Source organism: Neomonachus schauinslandi, chromosome 5, assembly GCF_002201575.2.
Source record: "Neomonachus schauinslandi chromosome 5, ASM220157v2, whole genome shotgun sequence".
Classification (NCBI taxonomy): Eukaryota; Metazoa; Chordata; class Mammalia; order Carnivora; family Phocidae; genus Neomonachus; species Neomonachus schauinslandi.
This window is the reverse complement of record NC_058407.1, coordinates 120,049,602-120,073,791: the sequence shown is the minus strand read 5'-3', so window position 1 is coordinate 120,073,791 and position 24,190 is coordinate 120,049,602. Positions and strand designations below refer to the sequence as shown.

Here is a 24,190-nt window from a genome sequence, read left to right as displayed (position 1 = left end):
TCCTCCTCCGAGAACTAACAGATAAGTTATCTTGATTTTAGTGGTTAGTGGTCACTTTTGTAGCAAACATAGGTCAGGTGTACCTTGATGTATACTCTGATTTTATGTAAGAATCAGCTTTATTATGCTGTTATTTCAACATTCATCTGAATTTTCAATGAAGGAGGAGATTTTATAATAGTAGGTCAGCCTGTACCTTACAATAAAAATACAAACAAGATTTGTATTTGTGAAATGAAATTCATTGTATTGTTCCAGCTGTGCCATTTTCAATATTGTAGTAACACTATTTTAAAAGTAAAAAAATAAATGTGAAAATTTTCTTTTTTTGATTGTTCTTTTATTTTTTTAAATTTTATTTTATTATGTTAGTTACCATACAGTACATCATTAGTTTTTGATGTAGTGATCCACAATTCATTGTTTTTGTATAACACCCAGTGCTCCATGCAGAAAGTGCCCTCTTTAATACCCATCACGAGGCTAACCCATCCTCCCCCCCCTTCCCCTCTAGAACCCTCAGTTTGTTTTTCAGAGTCCATCGTCTCTCATGGTTCAACTCCCCCTCCGATTTCCCCCCCTTCATTTTACCCTTCCTTCTCCTAATATCCTCCATGCTATTCCTTATGTTCCACAAATAAGTGAAACCATATGATAATTGACTTTCTCTGCTTGACTTATTTCACTTAGCATAATCTCCTCCAGTCCTATCCATGTTGGTGTAAAAGTTGGGTATTCATCCTTTCTGATGGCTGAGTAATATTCCATTGTATATATGGACCACATCTTCTTTATCCATTCATCTGTTGAAGGGCATCTTGGCTCTTTCCACAGTTTGGCTATTGCGGACATTGCTGCTATGAACATTGGGGTTCATATGGACCTTCTTTTCACTACATCTGTGTCTTTGGGGTAAATACCCAGTAGTGCAATTACTGGGTCATAGGGTAGCTCTATTTTTAATTTTTGAGGAACCTTCACACTGTTTTCCAAAGTGGCTGTACCAACTTGCATTCCCACCAACAGTGTAAGAGGGTTCCCCTTTCTCCATAACCTCTCCAACATTTGTTGTTTCTTGCCTTGTCAATTTTTGCCATTCTAACTGGTGTAAGGTGGTATCTCAATGTGATTTTGATTTGAATTTCCCTGATGGCTAATGATGATGAACATTTTTTCATATGTCTGTTAGCCATTTGTATGTCTTCTTTGGAGAAGTGTTCATGTCTTCTGCCCATTTTTTGACTTGATTATTTGTTTTTTGGGTGTTGAGAAGTTCTTTATAGATCTTGGAAATCAGTGCTTTGTCTGTGGTGTCATTTGCAAATATCTTCTCCCATTTTGTGGGTTGCCTCTTTGTTTTGTTGACTGTTTCCTTTGCTGTGCAGAAGCTTTTTATCTTGATGAAGTCCCAAAAGTTCATTTTTGCTTTTGTTTCACTAGCCTTTGGAGATGTATCTTGAAAGAATTTGCTGTGACTGATGTCAAAGAGGTTACTGCCTATGTTCTCCTGTAGGATTTTGATGGATTCCTGTCTCACATTGAGGTCTCTCATGCATTTTGAGTTTATCTTTGTGTATGGTGTTAAAGAATGGTCGAGTTTCATTCTTCTGTATATAGCTGTCCAATTTTCCCAGCACCATTTATTGAAGAGACTGTCTTTTTTCCATTGCATATTTTTTTCCAGCTTTGTCGAAGATTATTTGACCATAGAGTTGAGGGTCCATATCCGGGCTCTCTATTCTGTTCCATTGGTCTATATGTCTGTTTTTGTGCCAGTACCATGCTGTCTTGGTGGTCATTGCTTTGTAATATAGCTTGAAATCAGGCAACATGATGCCCCCAGCTTTGTTTTTCTTTTTCAACATTTCCTTGGCGATTCGGGGTCTTTTTTGATTCCATACAAATTTTAGGATTGTTTGTTCCAGCCCTTTGAAAAATGTCTTTGGAATTTTGATCGGGATGGCGTTGAAGGTATAGATTGCTCTGCGAAGCATAGACATTTTAACAATGCTTATTCTTCCGATCCATGAGCATGGAATATTTTTCCATCTTTTTTATGTCTTCTTCAATTTCTTTCATGAGTGTTCTGTAATTCCTAGAGTATAGATCCTTTACCTCTTTGGTTAGGTTTATTCTGAGGTATCTTATGGAAAAATTTCTTTTATATATTTAGGTGCATGTATTTATATATGGTGGTGACAATTGTGAATTTCAATTCAAAAGCTTTTATTAACCCCAGTGTGTGTAAGGCATCATGATACATGCTATGAATATTATAAAGACTGTTATGATATATGCTGCATATATGATATGATCTCTTTGAAAAACACCCTTGACAATAACACAATGAATTATAATATGGGGGAAATTTTTTAAAGTGCTGTGATGTTAGTCTGAGCATACTGCTCTGTGGATATAGGCAAATTCTGACACCAGCGAGAAGCACACTCCAAATAGAAACTGATGTCATCACTTTAAGACAAGACTTGAGAAAGGACTTGAAAGATGAGTGGTTTTTCAATGGACAGGGAAGTGAGAGACATGATATTTGAGATTGAAAGAACCACCTAAGAACCATGTAGAGATACTTGGTGTGTTCAGGCAGTGATATAGCAGTCTGCTCTGAGGATGCTGTCTTTGGAAATGAAGATTAGCCAAATGTGTATCTGGGAATGTCAAGGGTTATGTCACCAAAGGTTACTGATTTTGTTCATCAGGACCATTACATTCTCACTTTTCCCTCCTCTATCTAACTTCTTCACACTTGACAATCCTATTTCTGCTGCTGTCCAACCAGGCAGAAATGAGAGATGCTGATGGATGTATGGCAGTGGCCGAGGTGTTGTACAAAAAATTTCAAAGGCATACATATTTGGTACTTAATGATTCATTCTGCCTCAAGTAGTATTTTGCAGAGAGCTTTATTTCTTCCACAAATTCTTTGATTGTCAAGATAATAATATCAAGGTCCTTGATGTGTGCTTGCATGTTGTGTGCATTTTAAATTAGTGAGCTACATGAAGTTTTCATAATTCCTGAACAGAATTGATGCCTATTTCTTTTTTTTTTTAAAGATTTTATTTATTTATTTGAGAGAGAGAGAATGAGAGAGAGTACATGAGAGTGGGGAGGGTCAGAGGGAGAAGCAGACTCCCTGCCGAGCAGGAAGCCCGATGAGGGACTCGATCCCGGGACTCCAGGATCATGACCTGAGCCGAAGGCAGTCGCTTAACCAACTGAGCCACCCAGGCGCCCGATGCCTATTTCTTATTAGATAATACAATATCTGTTGATTTCCCATTTCTTTTATTTTAAATCCAGAGTAATAACATCAGTCAGGGAATCATAGTTGACAACTCAGATGATTATTTGACTTAACTGATATGACACCAACGAAAATTTTCCATATAACAGAAGTAGTCTAGCTGTCAAATACTTTAAAGTAAATATTATTATTCCATGGATTTGAGCTAAATAATAATACATTCTATAATTTCTCTGTAGAAATACAGAAATTTTTCATATATGTCATTTGTTTTTCTTTTGTCAGGAATTCTATTCTTCACAGGCAGATGGCTGTGAAATTTGTATGGGTATATATTCTTCCAATTAATTCAGCTACAAGTGAAAAAAATCGATACTCAACAGAAATACATAAAATCAAATAATAGTGTATTAAAATAAATATAATACAAATTTCAAAGAATATATCTTTTTTTGTTTGTTTTACTTAAGAATATATCTTTGGAACCATGGCCAAATAGCCAGTAGACTGAGATTCTCCCAAATGAAAGCGGGCAGGGAATTTTACCAATTAAATAGTTGGAAAGGACCCAGTGGATTTCATTTCTTTGCAAATGAAGTCTGGCAACCTGATGAGTAGATACATTGATTTAGTGTGTGCTACAACTGAATTAGTCATGGAAGAATTACAAGGACGCAACTAGTTTAAGCTTCATAGACTGGTCAACACCTTAAATGTATAAAGTGGAACAAGAGAACCAAACTAATGCCTACCTAATTGTGGTAGGCAGAATTATGAAAATGTACGCCGCCAAGTATCCTACCCCTGGTTATTCAATCAAAACAATTCTGGGTACTTTCGTGAAGGGACTTTATAGATATACTGTGGTTGCTAATCAGTTGACCTTAAAATAAATTTAACCTGGATTGTTGAAGTGAGCCCAGTGTAATCACAGGGTTCCTTAGGACCCTCTATATACAAGATCATGTCATTTGCAAATAGAGATAGTTTTACTTTCAGTTTTACTTTCTGTTTCCATTCTAGATGCCTTTTATTTCTTTTCCTTATCAAATTATCTGGTTAGAAACTCCAGTGCCATTTTGAATAGAAGTGGTAATAACAGATATCCTTATTTTATTCCTATTCGGGGGAACATTTTCTTTTTATTTATTTATTTATTTGTTTGTTTGTTTATTTACTTATGTTATGTTGATCACTATACATTACATCATTAGTTTTTGATGTACTGTACCATGATTCATTGTTTGCGTATAATACCAAGTGCTCCATGCAGTATGTGCCCTCTTTAATACCCTCACTAGGCTAACACATCCCCCCACCCTCCTCCCCTCTAGAACCCTCAGTTTGTTTCTCAGAGTCCATAGTCTCTCATGGTTCGTCTCCCCCTCCAATTTCCCCCCCTTCATTTTTCCCTTCCTGCTATCTTCTTCTTCTTTTTTTTTTTTTAACATATAATGTGTTATTTGTTTCAGAGGTACAAGTCTGTGATTCAACAGTCTTACACAATTCACAGCACTCACCATAGCACATACCCTTCATAATGTCTATCACCCAGCCACCTCATCCCTCCAAACCCCCACCACTCCAGCAACCCTCAGTTTGTTTCCTGAGATTAAGAATTCCTCATATCAGTGAGATCATATGATACATGTCTTTCTCTGATTGACTTATTTCGCTCAGCATAATACCGTCCAGTTCCACACACGTCGTTGCAAATGGCAAGATTTCATTCCTTTTGATGGCTGCATAATATTCCATTGTATGTATATACCACCTCTTCTTTATCCATTCATCTGTCATTGGACATCTTGGCTCTTTCCACAGTTTGGCTATTGTGGACATTGCTGCTATAAACATTGGGGTGCACATACCCCTTCGGATCCCTACATTTGTATCTTTGGGGTAAATACCCAGTAGTGCAATTGCTGGATCATATGGTAGCTCTATTTTCAACTTTTTGAGGAACCTCCATACTGTTTTTCAAAGTGGCTGCACCAGCATGCATTCCCACCAACAGTGTAGGAGGGTTCCCCTTTCTCTGCATCCCTGCCAACATCTGTCATTTCCTGACTTGTTAATTTTAGCCATTCTGACTGGTGTGAGGTGGCATTTCATTGAGGTTTTGATTTGGATTTCTCTGATGCTGAGTGATGTTGAGCACTTTTTCATGTGTCTGTTGGCCATTTGAGTGTCTTCTTTGGAAAAATGTCTGTTCATGTCTTCTGCCCATTTCTTGATTGGATCGTTTGTTCTTTGGGTGTTGAGTTTGAGAAGTTCTTTATAGACTTTGGATAGTAGCCCTTTATCTGATATGTCATTTGCAAATATCTTCTCCCATTCTGTCAGTTGTCTTTTGGTTTTGTTGACTGTTTCTTTTGCTTTGCAAAAGTTTTTATCTTGATGAAGTCCCAATAGTTCATTCTTGCCCTTGCTTCCCTTGCCTTTGGCGATGTTTCTAGGAAGAAGTTGCTGTGGCTGAGGTCAAAGAAGTTGCTGCCTGTGTTCTCCTTTAGGATTTGGATGGACTCCTGTCTCACATTTAGGTCTTTCAACCATTTGGAGTCTATTTTTGTGTGTGGCTAAGGAAGTGGTCCAGTTTCATTCTTCTGCATGTGGTTGTCCAATTTTCCCACCACCATTTGTTGAAGAGACTGTCTTTTTTCCATTGGACATTCTTTCCTGCTTTGTCGAAGATTAGTTGACCATACAGTTGAGGGTCCATTTCTGGGCTCTCTATTCTGTTCCATTGATCTATGTGTCTGTTTTTGTGCCAGTACCATACTGTCTTGATGATGACAACTTTGTAATAGAGCTTGAAGTCTGGAATTGTGATGCCGCCAGCTTTGCTTTTCAACATTCCTCTGGCTATTTGGGGTCTTTTCTGGTTCCATACAAATTTTAGGATTATTTGTTCCATTTCTTTGAAAAAAGTGGATGGTATTTTGATGGGGATTGCACTGAATGTGTAGATTGCTCTAGGTAGCATTGACATCTTCACAATATTTGTTCTTCCAATCCATGAGCACGGCACATTTTTCCATTTCTTTGTGTCTTCCTCAATTTCTTTCATGAGTATTTTCTAGTTTTCTGAGTATAGATTCTTTGCCTCTTTGGTTAGATTTATTCCTAGGTATCTTATGGTTTTGGGTGCCATTGTAAATGGGATCGACTCCTTAATTTCTCTTTCTTCTGTCTTGTTGTTAGTGTATAGGAATGGCACTGATTTCTGTGCATTGATTTTATATCCTGCCAGTTTACTGAATTCCTGTATGAGTTCTAGCAGTTTTGGGGTGGAGTCTTTTGGGTTTTCCACATAAAGTATCATATCATCTGCAAAGAGTGAGAGTTTGACTTCTTCTTTGCCAATTTGGCTGCCTTTTATTTCTTTTTGTTGTCTGATTGCTGTGGCTAGGACTTCTAATACTATGTTGAATAGCAGTTGTGATAGTGGACATCCCTGCCGCGTTCCTGACCTTAGGGGGAAAGCTCAGTTTTTCCCCATTGAGAATGATATTCGTTGTGGGTTTTTCATAGATGGCTTTTATGATATTGAGTTATGTACCCTCTATCTCTCTACTCTGAAGAGTTTTGATCAAGAAGGGAAGCTGTAGTTTGTCAGATGTTTTTTCTGCATATATTGAGAGGATCCTATGGTTCTTGTTCTTTCTTTTGTTAATGTATTGTATCCCATTGATTGATTTGCAGATGTTGAACGAACCTTAAAGCCCAGAGATAAAGGGGGAACATTTTCAATCTTTTACCATCAGGTATGATGTTAGGAGAGGGTTTTTTTGTGGATGTCATTTGTCAGGTAAGCATGTTCCCTTCTGTGACAAATATGTTGAATGTTTTCATCATGAGAATTTGTCACATATGTTTTCTGCATCTCTTGAAATGATCATGTGATTTTGGCCTTTACTTGATCAGCATGGCATTTTATAGTGATTGGTTTTCATATGTTGAACTAACTTTGCTTTCCTGAGATAAATTGTACATGGTCATGGTGAATAATCCTTTTTATATCTTGCTTGATGAGACTTTCTTGTGTTTTATTTAGGGTTTTTACATTTATATTAATCAGAGATATCAATATATCATCTTCTTATCACATAGTTTGTCTGGTTTTGATATCAAGGTAATAATGGCCTCATAGAATGAGTTGAGAAGTGTTCTCTCCTTTTCAACTTTGTGCAATAGTTTGTGAAGTATTGGTTTTAATTCTTGTTTAAATGTTTTATAGAATTCACTGGTTAATCCTTATGTGACTGAGAATTTCTTTGTGGAAAGCTTTTTGATGACAGATTCATTCTCTTTACTTGTTACAATTTATTCAGATTTTTTATTTCTTCTTGAGTCAGCTTTGGTCCTGAGTCAATGTTTGTGTCTCTCTAGGAATTTGTCATATCATCTACGTTATCCAATTTGTTAGCTTGCAATTATTGATAATATTACCCTATAGTTTTTTGTTTTTATAAGGTTGGTAGTTCTGACCCATTTAGCAAATTGGGTCTTTTTTTTTTTTTTTTTTTTTTTGTTAGTTTAGTAAAAGTTTGTTAATTTTGTTGATCTTTCCAAAAACGAACTTTTGGTTTGTTTATTTTATTTCTATTGTTTGTTTTTTTAAATTTCATTATCTCTGCTCTAATTTGATATTAGAGTTTGGCTGGCTTTGGGTTTAGTCTGCTCTTCTTTTAAGGTTTGTAAGGTGGAAGGTTAGACTGTGATTTAAAAACGTTCTTTTTTTTTTTAATTTAGTAATTTACAGCTACAGATTTATTTATAAGCACTGATTTAACTGTGTCCCATACATTTTGATACAGTGTATTTTCATTTTCATCCATCTCAAGTATATTCTAATTTCTCTTCTGATTTCCCCTTTGACCCATTGATTATTTATAAAGATATATTTATTTATTTGAGAGATAACGAGTGGGGTGGGGAGAAGGAGAGAGAGAAGCAGACTATCCACTGAGCAGGGAGCCCAATGTGGGGTTTGATCCCAGGACCCTGGGATCACGGCCTGAGCCAAAGGCAGATGCTTAACCAACTGAGCCACCCAGGCGCCTGACCCATTGGTTATTTAGGAGTATGTTATTTGATTCCACATATTTGGGAATTTCCCACATCTCTTTCTGCTATTAACTCAAATCACTCCTTTGTGGCTGTAGAACATACTTGTTTAATTCATATCTTGTTAAATATATTGAGATTTGTTTTATGGCCTGAAATATGGTGTACACTGGAGAATATTCTGTGTGCACTGTAGAAACATAGTATTTTGCTGTCATTGAATGGAGTGTTCTGTATGTGTCTGTTAGGTCTAATAGGTGTATTGTGTTGCTTCAGTCTTTTGTTTCCTTACTGATCTTCTGGGTGTTCTATCCGTCCTTGAAAATGGGGTACCAAAGTCTCCAACTATTATTGTTGAAGTGTTTATTTTCACTTTGCTTTTACTAGCTTTTGCTTCATATACTTTAGGGCTCTGTTTTGAGGTGTATATGTTTATAATTATTAGATTTTCTTGATGGGTCGATTCTTTTATCATTATAAATTGTACTTGTTTGTCTCTAATAACAATTTTTTTGTGTGTGTTAAATCTTTTTTCCCCCTGAATTTCCAGCTCTCCTTTTGTTTATTGTTTATATGTTATGGTGTTTATATCCATTTATATTCACCCTTTTGGGGTAGTTGTATTGTTGGATCATACTTTTATACAACATGTCAACCTCAGAGTTTTGACTGGAGACTTTAATCAATTTACATATAGCATAACTACTGCTAAGATAGGACTTACACCTGCCACCTGCTGTTTGTTTTCTGTGTGTCTCATGTCTTTCCTGTTACTCTTTTCCTCCATTACTGTTTTCTGTTACATAGATATTTTGTAGTGTATCCTGTTAATTTACTTTTTCACTATATACATTTTTTTAAAGATTTTATTTTTTTTATATTTGCTTGAGAGAGAGAGAGCAAGAGAGAGCACAAGCAGGGTGTAGGGCAGAGAGAGAAGCAGATTCCCTGCTAAGCAGGTAGCCTGATGAGCTCAATCCCAGTACCCTGGGATCATGACCTGAGCTGAAGACAGACGCTTAACCGACTGAGCCACCTAGGCACCCCTTTCACTATGTATTTTTTGAATTACTTTATTAGTGGTTGCCCTAGAAATTATAATTTGGTTAGACTATTTGAGCTCCAACTGTTATATGCTACCTCAGGCAACTGTAAAATTAAAATACTTACCTCACATTTCCTCCATTTCCCAAGTTGTAAGTGATTAATAATTAATAATTAATAGGAATGAATGCGAGCAGAAAGAACATAAATCCTATTGCATGTTACAGAGTAACCAGCTGGCTCAAATGTTTGCTGGGAAGGAGGCTTTTTGCACTGGGCAAAGTATTAATGTGGTGAATTTCCAGCCTTGTAAGTGGGATCTTTCGGGGAAATACCGAATATGTCAAATAATGACAATTATTTGGTAATGAGGCTTTGAAAGAGCTCTGTTTTCTGCTCATTGCTGTGGTTGCCACACTGGCTTGCTACTTTTCAAAGTTGTTATGGAGCTGGAAGTGGGCAATGGGAATAAGGCAAGTTAAAAAACCATAAGGGGTGCCTGGGGGGCTCAGTTGGTTGAGCATCTGACTCTTGATTTTGGCTCAGGTCTTGATCTCAGGGTCGAGAGTTCAAGCCCCCGGTTGGGCTCCATTTTGGGTGTGGAGCCTACTTAAAACAAAACAAAACAAAATAAAACAGTGAAAAACCATAAAATTCACATGCCAGTTTTTTTTTTTTTTTCATTACCTGTATGGAGGAGTATATTTTCAGAGGTCTTTACATTGGCATTTTTGTTAACATCACCCTCATGTTTATGGTCAAGTTTTATGATCCACTGAAGTGATCCCTCTAGCTCTTCATCACAAAAGCAGGCTTAAATTGATATGGCTGCATTCATTTGTAAGTTGCCAGCAATTTTAAGAGATTACTATTTGAGGGTGTCCTTTAAGAGATAGGGTTTTAGCAAATATTATGTGGTTGTGTTGGGCTTGTTAGTTTAATGAGAGAGTATGAGAAAAAACTTATGATTTAATGGAAACAGATTTTAATAAATAGAAATTACCAACTGGAAAAAGTGTATATTGAAGACTATTATTTCCTCTCTGTTATCTGAACTTAGCATATTTCCGTCATAGGTGAACACACTTTTGCCTTTCGAAAAGTTTTGACGCTTTAACATTTGCTTCAGGCCTTGGACCTTGTCATGATGATCCATTCCTGCAGCCTGATTTTTGGAGAACTGTTCTCAAGGACTGATATTATTTCACTCAAAATACTCAAATTTTTTAAGTTCCTTTGAGCCAGTTGGTTGTTCTGTAACATGCAATAGGATTTATGTTTCTTCTGCTCACACTCATTCCTATTAATCACTTAAAACTTGGGAATGGAGGAAATGCAAGGCTGCCTGTCAATAGTTGATGAAAGTGAGACTGAAAATTCTACCTTATCTTTCTTGAGGATCAAAGCTGGTGGAATTCACTGCCAAAGTTGTTGGATTTAGCCCTCCAGACTTGATTCATGGTTTTTTGTTGCTTTCATATTCTATATACTTCCTTTTTTTGGGTCATCAATCTTGGTTTATTTTGGGATTTTATTCCAATGCTTACCCAGCAACTGAGAAAAAAATATTCTTTGGAAGACCTTTTTTTTTTTTTTTAATTTTTTTTTATTCTTATGTTAATCCCCATACATTACATCATTAGTTTTAGATGAAGTGTTCCATGATTCATTGTTTGTGCATAACACCCAGTGCTCCATGCAGAATGTGCCCTCCTCAATACCCACCACCAGGCTATCCCATCCTCCCACCCCCCTCCCCTCTAGAACCCTGTTTGTTTTTCAGAGTCCATCGTCTCTCATGGTTCGTGGAAGACCTTTAATATAAACATTAACATTATCAATAAAATCATACTGCTTGTTCTTATTTTGTCATTTTGATAGTTAACACTTTACCATGAGATTATTTGAAATATGTTTTAAAGATATGCTATGCTCTTGCTTTTATGGATGCAGTCATAAAATGGGAATTTATGAACCATATAAACAAACTGAGATGAATATGGTAGGGATTAATAGGAAACTTACAATGGTGACAGTGATGTTTGCATATATGTGCGTGATATGATTGTTCATAGGCTACTTCAGGGGTAAGAGGGGTGTGTGCAGAAAACACTGGGTCCATTTTTGGTTACCAGCTTCTTAAGTCTCTTCTCAGTGGTTAGAAGCAGCAGTAGGAGGGGGCATGGGATGAAGGAATGGACATGTGGGAAAAACTTATGCTGGCAAGGATATGCTTCTTTCTTTCTTTTATACTTATAGACATGATGACTAAAGTGCTTTTGAACACAAAGGAGAGTTTTCCATAAGACAGTATTTTTCTTTAAGGAACATCATCAGTGAGTTAAAGAAATTCTATACTCACACTATAGGGAGCAAGGTAAAATTGAGTGTGCATTTAAAAAAATGCTTCTTATTGCCACTAAGGCGGAATTAAAGGTAGAAATCAGATGTCGGTATTGGGTGCATTTTGAACACTGCTTTGTTTTTGCCCATAAAAAGAAAGTTTATTCCTAGACAAATTCAAAACATCTCAAGCTGATTCTGAACTTAAAACGTCACCTTTGGGCACCTGGGTGGCTTAGTCACTTAAGTGTCTGTCTTCGGCTCAGGTCATGACCCCAGGACCATGGGATCGAGCCCCATATCGGGCTCCCTGCTCAGCGGGGAGCCTGCTTCTCCCTCTCCCTCTGCCTGCAGCTCCCCTGTTTGTGCTCTCTCTCTGTTTCAAATAAATAAAATCTTTAAAAAAATAAATAAAACTTTACCTTTTTAAAAAAGATATTTATTTATGTATTATTTATTTATTTAGAGTGCAAGTGGGGGAAGGGGTAGAAGGAGAAGGAGAGAGAGAACCTCAAGAAGACTCCACACTGAGCTTGTGGTTTCATGAGCGGCTTTCATCTCACGACCCTGAGATCATGACCTGAGTTGAACTCAAGAGTCGGATGCTTAACTGACAGAGCCACCCAGCTGAATACTATTCATTTGTATTGCTAGTAATATTATTGCAATAACACTTATTTAAATAATAATATATACTATATAGTAAATATAATAACTCATGCCTATTTGATTATTCATTTGCTTAGCATTTGTCTGACAACACAAAGCAAGAGCAAACTAATGATTGTCCACTGTATTACCGTAATACCAGCTCTTCATCTAAATTATGTTTATATAATTATTCCAGGGAGTACATTCTTAGAACGGTCTTCTGTTATTGCAGGGATTTCAGTTATGCCTCTGACCATATTTATAGCAATCATTAATGTCATTATTTTCTACTTAATTAGGGTACAATTTTGGAATAGGTGTAGGGAAGAAGAGGTTTCTTAGATTTCATAATTTTACTATTGATTCTCTCAATGTGACAATTAAATTTGATACCAACCCAGCTTTAAATGACCATGGAATAACTTGGTAGATAGGTTATCATAATCATCAACAGCATCATTTTTTCATTCCTTTTGACAAATAACAAAACACCCAGTAGAGTAATAGAACACAGTGGTTCCCTGATTATATGCTGTAACCATGTCAAGCATTGCAGGAAATTTATGAAAGCCCAGGAAAATGGTCCACATTTATGTTCTAGCCTTCTAAACAGTAATGGTTCCGTGGCAGAATCTGCACTGCAACATGTGGGAGAGCATCAGGGCTCTGCATCGTTTTCCAAGATCCCAGGGAAAGCTGGGACTCTTCGATCCTATTCTTTCTAGAGTAAATCACAGCAAACAATGATCTCCTTTGAATTTTTCATTTATTTTGGTGGGCGATCCCAGTACGGTGTCTTCCCTGGATACCCTCTTTGCAGGGCTATAACTTTCTATGTTACAGGATATAAATTAGATCATGGACTGCAACCCATAATAGTATTATAAGGAGTATAATCACAATGAGCTATTTCGCTGGGGAATGTAATGACATAAAACAATCAGTCAGACCATTTGCAAAAGCGAATGGTGTGGTTAAATGTTTCATTCTTGAAACAGAAATATATTGACCTAATGTGGCTATGGGCCTGAATTATGATTGCCTGGTGTACTAAATAAGTTTACCGAAGATTGCTCTGACTGTAACATGTGGACTATTGTTGCCAACAGCCCACTTCCTCTCACTGGTCTCCAAAGTGGGTTCTACTTCCTCAGACTTAAGAAGCAGAGTTTTTCTTCCGACGAATAACCAACATGCTTGTCAGGTATTTGAAAACACACAGCATTTTAAATACTTTTCACATTTGGGAACTTCTGTTAATTGTTCTGACATTACTTATTTTTCACAGATTGCATTTTATTACTTCTCCAGCCAAGTGAGTGGCAAATTAATGGCTGGCCTTCAAACCACATGTGGTGGTCCCATTCAGCATTTATGGCAAAACACAGCTGGGCTCCAGACTCAGTGGGAGAGAAATGTCATGAACATCCACAGCAACCAGAAATTTCAGGTATGTGTGTTGTATTTTCTAACCGTAACATTGAAGGAAAAATGATAAACTACAAGTCCTTAACTGATGTGGGAAACAAAGGCAGAAGAAAAACTATTAAATTTCCTTACTACCTACAGCGCATTGACAAGTCCTTGAAACAGGCAGAGTGACATTCCTCTGGGGACTCAGCTGCCTCGATGTTAATACTTTGCTAAGGGCAAAAGGCAATCTTAGCCCAACCCCTGGGACCCTTTAAGTCTACTTTAACATATAAAAATTCCTTTGGAAACTTCCTTTATCTTTACCCCCAAGATACATGTTGGCAATCATCCCCCAAGCGTATGACCCACTGATATACACCTGAAGGGTCTCATGACTCAGGTTTTATTAGACAGTAGTAAATGACATTTTCCCAACAATAGCTAGCCCTCTCAAGGTCCTAGAACCTTGCTTCCAAAATTCCTTAGAGACTTACACTATCCCTAACCCCCTCCCAACTTGAAAGTATATAATGGGCCATTCCTCATGACCCCAGTGCAGCCCTTTCTGCCCATGGTTCTTATCCCCATGCTTTAATAAAACTGCCTTTTTCCACCAAAGACGTTTCAAGAATTCTTTCTTGGCTGTCTGGCTTCGAACCCTAATGCCTTTCCTATATCGTTAAGAACAGATGAATTAAAAGTAGGATGACCACTGTCCCAGTTGGCCAAGGACTGAGGGATTTGCCAGGACTTTCAAGCACTGAAACCAAAGTCTCAGGAAATTGGGATGTCCAGTCACCCTAAAAGACACCTTTAAAAGAAGGTTTTAAATTTATGTATAAAAACTAAAGCTGAAATATATTAACATATATTTATATATCAGTAAACTATATCTTTCTAATTATCTTCTTAATTTGTTAAATCCCCTTCTTTTTCTATTTCTCTTACTATTCCAACCTCCTCTTTCTTTTCATTTCTTATTCTTAAGAAATACTTATCTTCCAGACTTTTCTCATGCTTTTGAGAAAACAGGGTTATATTGGGTAATGAGGAATTAGACTATTTGATTTAAATACTAATTCCAAATGCTGTTGAAGTAGAATAATTGTCATATTCATTTCATGGCTAAACTCAAATTATTCAGTACAGCCTTTATTTTCCAAAATAATTTTGAGAATGAAAGCCCGTGCAAGCCTATAAAAGACAAACTTATTTATTCAGCCTAATAAAACTTATGTATGGTGGAAATTATAACGTAATGATTATTACAGGAGTTCTTGGTAACGCATCGCATATTTTTACATTTGAGAGAGCCAAGAAAAATTTCCCATTAAAAACAGGATCTTAAAGCATTTTATTCTGAATGAATCTGCTTTTTTAAACCTGGTTTGCAGGCCAATTTAGCCAACTCGGATAAAGCAGGTTTCCTTTATCATCTCTTATTTGAATAGTATAATAATCAATTTTATAATTTTGATACATAGCAGAAAATCATCTGCTATGTGATGGATGGACTTAGCACTTGCTTAACTATAGGGATTGAATTGGATTGAATTTTAACTTCAGTTATTTTGAGTGGTAAGAGGAAGGATGGGAGAATGAGCAGGATTTCTATTATAAAATTGAATTATAAGCTATAAGAATGGCACATTTTCTTAATTGATCTGTCATAAATTCACTATAGTTTGAAATTTCAGGCTTTCATAAACTAAATGGGGATCCAAAGAGGATCAGAGAAAGTCACTTCATAGATGGTTAAATGACACCTAGGTGATAGGACTTTAGAGGAACTATATGGTTGGAAACATAATTCTGTCATTTGAAGCTTTGCACTCCATTGAAGTTAAATATATTGGTATGTGTGTAGAGAGGGGGGTGGCAGGGTATCTTAAGTCATCAGGCATTTACGCCTTGCTGTGAATGATTGATTCATTTATTTAACAAAGACTCACTTGGAGCACTCAGGATGCACCAGGTGGGATTCAGGGAATGTTCCTAGTACATGTAAAGAATTTTCTACCAGCTTTATTGAGATATAATTGATATATGTGTGAGTTTAAGGTATGTAATGTGATGATTTGATGCATCTACGTTGTGGAATGATTACCACAATGAAGTTAGTTAACATATCCATCACATCACATAATTACAATTTTTATCATGCAGTAAAAACATTTAAGATCTACTCTCTTAGCAATTTGCAAGTATGTAATACAGTATTATTAGCTATATTCCCCATGCTGCTTATAGATACCCAGAATTTACTCACTTTATAGCTGGAAGTTTGTACCCTTTGACCAACATTTCCCCATTTCCCCCACCATGCAGACTCTGGCAACTAAAAATTACTCTGTTTCTGTGAATTTGGCTTTTATAGATTCCACATATAAGTGAATCATAGAGTATTTATCTTTCTGTGACTTTTCTCACTTAGCATAGTACCCTCAAAATTCCAGCCATGCTATCATAAGGGATAAGATTCCTTTCTTGGCTGAATTTATATATATGTATACCACATTTTCTTTATCCATTCATCTGTTGATGGACACTTAGGTTATTTATGTCTTGACTATTGTAAATAATGTTTCAATAAATATGAGAGTGCAGATATCTCTTTGAGGTAGTGATCTCATTTCTATTGGTTATATACCCAGAAGTGGGATTGCTGGATCATATGGTAGTTCTATTTTTAGTTGTTTGAAGAACTGCCATACTGTTTTTCATAATGGCTGCACCAGTTTACATTCCCACCAACGGTGAACAAAGGTTCCCTTTTCTCCACATCCTTCCAACACATTATCTCTTATCTTTTTGATAATAGCCACTCTGACAGGTGTGAGGTGATATATCATTGTACTTTTGATTTGCATTTCCCTGATGATCAGTGTTGTTGAGTATCTTTTCATGTACCTGTTGGCTATTTGTATGTCTTCTTTGGAATGATGTCTATCTTTGGAATGATCTCTATTTTATTTGTGTGGTTTTTTTTTTTTCACCATTGAGTTGTACGAGCTTCTTATATATTTTGGATATTAACCCCTTATCTGATAGAGAGTTTGTAAGGGGAAGATTAATGATAGGCCTGTGGAAGAGAGACTATGTGCTCCTGGATTTGGTATGTGTGTGTTTGTGTGTGTGTGTGTGTGTGTGCAGACTGAGAACTTTGAGCACCAATAATGCATCTAATTTGTAGTGGATATTCAAGTGTCATTAACTGCTAGAGAAGTTTCTAGTTTATTTCTTTCTTAAAAAGATTTTATTTATTATTTATTTGAAAGAGAAAAAGAGAGAGAGCATGAGTGGAGGGAGAGCATGAGTGGGGGGGGGGAGGGCAAAAGGAGAGGAAGAAGCAGGCTCCCCATTGAACAGGGAGCCCAGTGACGCAGGGCTTGATCCCAGGACCCTGAGATCATGACCTAAGCTGAAGGCAGATGCTCAACCCACTGAGCCACCCAGGCGCCCCTAGTTTATTTCTTAACACTTTTCTTCTTTCTCCCCATGTCTCTCTGTCTTCTCTCAATAACCAAGCAAAACAAAACAAAACACAAGAGCAACAAAACAGAGCCAAGAGTGCTTTTGAGGGGATTCAGTCACAATGACTGGATGCTGAAGGATGGACTTGCTGAAGTCCCTTCTGTCTGTATGCTCACATAAACTTTAATGACTGAAATGGGAGTTTGTGTATAAACTTTGTCAGCATTTACACATCTTTTCTGACTCTGCTTCAGAATCGATGGTAAAAGAATCCTACCTAACCTATCTTTGCCAAGCTTTGTGTCTTCTCATCTCTGTCTCCAACTTAAGGTCAAGGTCTTTACTGGCAGGTAGACGGGACAGAGACTTGGACGTTGGGTAGAGCTGGAACCTGCTGAGTCTTGTGTGTTAAACCTTTTAAAACAACTTCCTTGTTTTTCCCAGACATCCATTCCCAAATGGCACATTGCAGGGGCTGATGATTAAATATGTGTAGCAACTAATATAAAACTTAAAACTCCCAAATATATCACCTCCAGGGCCGTTGAGCTGTAGCTGAGGCAGCGAGGTTATTCACTTGGGTGCTTTAAAATGCGGCAGTGGCTCCAGCAAAAGCAGATGCATGGGCAGTATATTAACTTGTTTGCCAAAATACTTTATTGCTGATATGAAAACAGCGCCTCTACCTTAGAGGCTTTGTAAAACTTGGGAAAGCGTATGACTCTCTTGGGATCCTTTGGCTACACCAGTCTTTAAGATTGCGGGTAGCAGCTGTTCACATGCTTTTGTTTAGCTGGGCCACAGAGATGCACTATGCTCGTCATACTGCCCACCACCGTCTCATAGCTTCGTCCTGAAAAGTTTTAGCAAGAGGCTTCTTTGAGGGCATTTTGTAATCAGTGTCTCCAGACAATAGCTGCTGCCTCATCAGTTTACAAGCCTCTGAGAATTACTCTGTTTTCTGCAATTTCCCCTCCATGCTGCCTTCGGACAGTTTTAAAGCCATTCATGCTTCCTTTAGAAATATCCACATAGGAGATTTTAGTTTCAGCTGGACCCTGGCTTAGGATGGGTTTCTGAGAAAGCCTCTGGATCTGGCTGTTGTCATGTGGGGGCTTTATTACCTTTATCTGTAAAGTACGAGGTCCATGCCTTAGTAAAATTGAAGCCCATTCATTTCTGAGGGACTACTGCAACATGACAAGGAGTGGTGTTTATGCATCTAGTCAACAAAGATAGCAGCATTTAAGAAAGTTCTGAAGATGTTTAAGGAGTATCAACATCTAGGATTTACTGAGCACTTACTATATGTAAGGCACTGCATTTAGTCCTTTGTATATATTATTTTATTGGCCCTGCATGGCAGTCTTCTGAATCACAACTATAATTCACCCCACTGTTCTTATGAGGATTAAGAGCTTCAGAGAGTGGACTAACCTATTAAATTCCATCCAGATTAGAACCCAGTATAGTTTGATTTCACATCTCAATCATTTACTCACTGAGCTGTGATCATTTTTTTTATCATGTTAAAGCATTATAAGGATTTATAAAATATGGACAGAAAAAATCCAACTTCTAGATTTGGCCAAATATGTTGCAGGTGACTCATTAAATATTCTTTTGCCTGCTGTGTTGGATAAAACAACATTATTACACATTATTTTGCTGATTAACTGCAATTGCATTTCTCAAAATTGTAGACTTAAGCAATTCATTTTGCTATTGTCCTAAAATATTTGCAGAAGCAGAGAATAAACCAGGCTACACATATAGCAGAAATTTAGTCTCAGATGCAAGTAAAACCTTCCCTCACTCTCCTTTTCTTTGTTCTTGAAGGCGCTTATGTATTGGTTTTATGGGTAGGAAGGAATGAATACTGTATTACTAAGTATATCATTGACTGTGGTTTTCACATCCAATGTTTGGATTCTCAAAATAAATGAGAAGTCAGTGCCTGAATTTTAAAAAGATACTGGAGCATTTTAAATATGCTATTACCTACTTGTCATTTCGTTGATATTTTATTTTGACCTGCCGAAGAGTTCTTAGCAGCCTTGTGTTCAGAAACAGTAGATTTTATTAACATGGATGAAAGATAAGTTATTCATAAAAATAAAATAAATACAAATCATTAACTTAAAAAATTCTATTCCCAAACTTTTCTAAATCATAATCGGAGTCATTTTCCCTTGTAAGTCAAGAATGTTTGCTCTGTGAACACATGATGGCAAAAAATTACTGTCATCTTTTTGCATTTCACATGTTTGCTTGAAAAATAATATCGAATGCAAACTACTGATTAAGAAAACTTTAATATAATAAATACAACTACAAGAGGTTCTGTTCATGCAGTTATTAGTGTCATCCAAGTGAGTTCATGTCCATTATTTGGCTACTGCCAAAGGTTCATTGAAGATTTAAATCTTAAAGCACTTGAGTGCTGACCCCTTGCCTCCCTTAGAGGCCATCTTCTCTTAAAATGTTTGGGGTGAAAGCAATTTGTCTGTTATTTACTATTGGATCAGTGTAGCCCATACCTGACTTCTGTGATGTTGCCAAATTTCTAACGCTATTATCGGGGTTTATTTTCTTTGCTAGTTTGCTACTCTTTGCTTTATTTCCCCTGATACAGTTAAAATGAGGTGGATGTTTGGAAAAACTTATTTGCCAAAGTTTTGGGGAAAACAAAGACTGCTAGGCCTCACTTTTCTCAGAAATACAACTACCATACCATACGAAAACATGGCTTCTGACCCTAGACCTGGCTTTTAAAAAAAATCATCTTGAGATTCCACTTTCTTGAGCTAGTACAACCCACCCTTTTTTTCAGGATCCCAACCAAAATCTCTGGAAAGTCTTTCTGTTTAAATATATTTAACTTGAGTATTGAGTTATGTCTGATGGGTCTTAAGTTTTGTTTCTGTTTTTGTTTTTTTTAAAGATTTTATTTATTTATTTGACAGAGAGAGACACAGCGATAGAGGGAACACAAGCAGGGGGAGTGGGAGAGGGAGAAGCAGGCTCCCCACGGAGCAGAGAACCTGATGCGGGGCTCAATCCCAGGACCTGGGACCATGACCTGAGCCGAAGGCAGACGCTTAACAACTGAACCACCCAGACACCCCAGGTCTTAAGTTTTATAGCTACACAGACCCATTGGTGACTTTCCCTACATTTAGAGAAATAGTGTTCTCCTTAAGAAAAACATTTCCTCTTGCTGAACCAGTGGGCTCAAATGGCAGCCAATTTTCACACTAACTTTCATTCAGTTAGACCGAGTTAACATATAATTTAATTGACTCAAACAAATATACATATTGCAAACTCCGTTGGAGAGGACTGAAGGTGAGAAGGTCATTTAAAAGCCTTTTCATTAGATCAGGAGTGAATATACAGGAGCAGAAGTAGGAATAGAAAAAAGAGAGGGCTTTACAGGTCTTGATGGATTGGATGTGGGGCTGGAAGAGAACGTGATTCTGCAAGCTGTTTTGGAGTTTGGAGCATTGAAAAGTGGCAGTCTTCTGGTGCCATTGTCAGAAAATGGGAGTCACGGGACAGGTCCAGTGTGAGGGGAATTATGACTTAGAAGTGACTTTGTGTCATTGGGTAAAAATGTCCAGCTGGCTGTGGAGATACAGGCGGAAAGCTCAGAAAGGCGGTTGACATTTGTGATATAAATTTGTGTTTCAGGGTAACAGTTGAAACCCTGAAGATCAGTGGGTTTGAGAAGAGAGTGTGGAGAAAGAAGTAAGAGACTGCTGATTAGTTCACACTTACTTCTGCTTCTCTCTTTAAATATGGTTACCACTGATGTGTTCTTAGTTTGGCAAAATCCTTTCAAGAAGGATAAAATTTTTAATCTGTAGAGAATAGATTTTTTTTTAATCTATAAACACACTATTCATACAATAGCTTAAATACTTTATGATAACTCTGTGTTATGATAATAGGTAACACTTTTTAAATACTAACTATATATCAAGTGCTGATATACATGTAATAACTCATTTATCCTTGCATAAATCTTATCATATAGGTAATAACTTATTATTACTATTTTAAATATTTTATTTATTTATTGGAGAGAGAGAGAGCTCACTTGTGAGAGAGTATGAACTGGTAGGGGAGGGGTAGAGGGAGAGGGAGAAGCAGACTCCCCGCTGAGCAGAGAGCCCAAAGGACAGACATGGGGATCAATCCCAGGATTGACCCGACCTGAGCTGAAGGCAGATGCTTAACCAACTGAGTCACCCAAGTGCCCCAATAGCTTATTATTTTTATCAGTACCTTTTTACAAAGAAGAAAAGTGAGGTGCAGAGATATTAAATAACTTCTCTAAGGTCCTGTTGCTATTAAGTGGTGTAGCTGGGATCTGAACCTAACTAGTCTGTTTCCAAACACTTACATTAGCCACTGTGCTCTCTGCCCTCAGATAAAATCATCCCTATTTAACAGTCTTTTCTTTACCCTCTGAAACAGCTTTTTATTGAACAGCAAAGCAAAATTGCAACACAATTTTAAATGTTTGTAAGTTAGGTCACAAAAGGGATGCAAAGTGTTTTCAGATTATTATATTCATACAGCTAAAGTCATTCATTGAATCTTACACCAATACAAACAGAAGATTATTCCATGACTAAGAGTAGCCCAAATTGGGGTACCTGGGTGTCTCAGTCAGTTAAGCATCTTACTCTTGATCTCATTCAGGTCTTGATTTTGGGGTCCTGAGTTCAGGCCCCATGTAAGGCTCTACGCTGGATGTGGAGCATACTTAAAAAAAAAGAGTAGCCCAAAGCTAATAACCAAAACTATATTAGTATCAGAAGTAATATTAAAATGTTAAATAGCAAAAGATATCCACTAATTTTATTACTAAATGGAATCTACAAACTAAATTTTTAGAAACTGTAAAAAGAATGACTAAAACTGTAAACTAAGTAGTTAGGTTTACAGAAAATTCTGGAAAAGTAGTGAAATAAAATACTGAGAAAATAATCAATTAGTATGCATGTAAAACTCTCCCATTTTATTCATGATTCTGATACTAATACACTATAAAGGGATTTTGTAAAAGTTGATCTGCTGGGTGCTACAAATAAACCTTGAGGCTAAACTCTGTAACTGTTGTCTTCTAGATGTGGTTTACTTGAGATTAGTCACATTTAATCTACTTTCATGTATGTATTCCCAGAAAGATCTAGTCTCTACCAGAGATCATACAATCTGTAGTAAAAACATTTGGAGTTGGTTACTACTGTTTGCCAAGTACTTTTCCCATCCTATTTCTATTTTTCCTCAAAACTTTCTATTTCAAATGTGTAACCAGAGCTCATCTTTTCAGATGCCAAGTGGATTATTTTGTCTACACAACAGTCTTTGATAGGCCTTTTCCAACATGGTCCTGCTTTACAAGTAGTCACATGGTTATTCTGTTTTATGTGAAGAAAAGATGACTCTCTTAGGGCTACATGTTGACATATTACTCGATAGGTTGTGGATGTTTCACATCATATTTTTAATAGTTTAGTAGATAGCATCTGGTTTGAAAGGAAATATATCAGTACATCATGTTGTAAAGAGAATGTGTTATGACAAAATGATCTGCTAGGGTCTACTATATGCAGATCAGTTGTCAAGCTAAAAAGCAGTGCTGACATTTTGAAATAATAAAATGTTTATATTATAAGCAAGGCTGAATAGTGCACACAGTTTAATGCATCTATGAATTAAGCCTCAAACATCACTGGTATTCATTGGTGGGGTTGGGATAATACTCTCCACCACCACACCAATTTTCTGTTGATTTAAGTAACTATGAAATTAGAGAGTAGTTTCTTCCTAAGTTTCTCAGATTTATTATACCAGAGTATTTTCTCTTGGTGCAGGCTTGGGCTGGATTTACATCACAATATCACATTCACTCATTTTTTTAAAGATTTATTTATTTATTTGAGAGAGAGAGTGAGCAAGAGTGAGTGTGAGTGGGAGGAGGGGCAGAGGGAGAAGGAGAGAGAGAATCCTCAAGCAGACTCCTCACTGAGCATGGAGCCCAATGCAGGACTCAATCCCAGGACCCAGAGATCATGACCTGAGTTACAATCAAGAGTTGGATGCTTAACGGACTGAGCCACACAAATACCCCTCACATTCATTCATTTTAATAATAAGTCACTGCACAATCATTTCTAGTCACTGTCCCAAGTTTTGTTTAGATAATGTCAGAAAATGCACAGAAGGATATAGCACAAGGATATCCAAGGCAAGTCTGTGAACAAAATTTAGAGAACCAGAGGTGGAAATAGGGCACAATTGCAAAATACCAAGAACCAGAGATCAAGATGGAGCTGGGTCCAAGAGCTGGTAAATACTAAATAGTATGAACACATACGAACCAGAGATGATTAGATGGCAAAAACCAGATGAATATTGCTTCATTTCACAAACATGTTACATAACCTATGGTAGACATTTGAGATACAGAGATGACTATATTTTCTTGTCCTTGAGAGTGTATGCATGGATCTCTTTCCACTTGGAATTGGCATGGTCACCAAAGTATTTCTAGGAAGTGACATGTTTTTTATTTGTAGGCTCTGTGCTATAAGACTGTGAGACAGTGATATTCCTTGCTTTGTGCTTTTGTTTTGTTTTTCTTGTGCAGGTTGTTTTTCAAGGTCAAATAATTTCAACTCCTGAACAGGATGAAGTCATAGCTATTGATGATATATCTTTCAGTTCAGGCTGCTTGCCTGCAAATGGTAAGAACTTTTTCTCATTTTGATCCTTATTCTGTACATAAATTCAGTGCATTTTAAACATTGTGTAATGATTTTCATTCTTTGAATGAAATGAAAGTGTTGTATAATGCTTTCTTTCTTTCTTTCTTTCTTTCTTTCTTTCTTTCTTTCTTTCTTTCTTTCTTTCTTT

The 24,190-nt window shown here is 36.9% G+C and overlaps 1 protein-coding gene across 1 annotated transcript in view; it reads left to right on the top strand.

Moving 5' to 3' along the window:
• MALRD1 (MAM and LDL receptor class A domain containing 1) overlaps positions 1-24,190 on the top strand; it is a 794,826-nt gene that overhangs the window by 29,189 nt on the left and 741,447 nt on the right. The window contains exons 4-6 of the mRNA XM_044915239.1: positions 13,483-13,577; positions 13,662-13,823; positions 23,925-24,021. Coding sequence (XP_044771174.1) covers positions 13,483-13,577; positions 13,662-13,823; positions 23,925-24,021 — 354 coding nt within the window. The remainder of the gene's footprint in view (positions 1-13,482; positions 13,578-13,661; positions 13,824-23,924; positions 24,022-24,190) is intronic.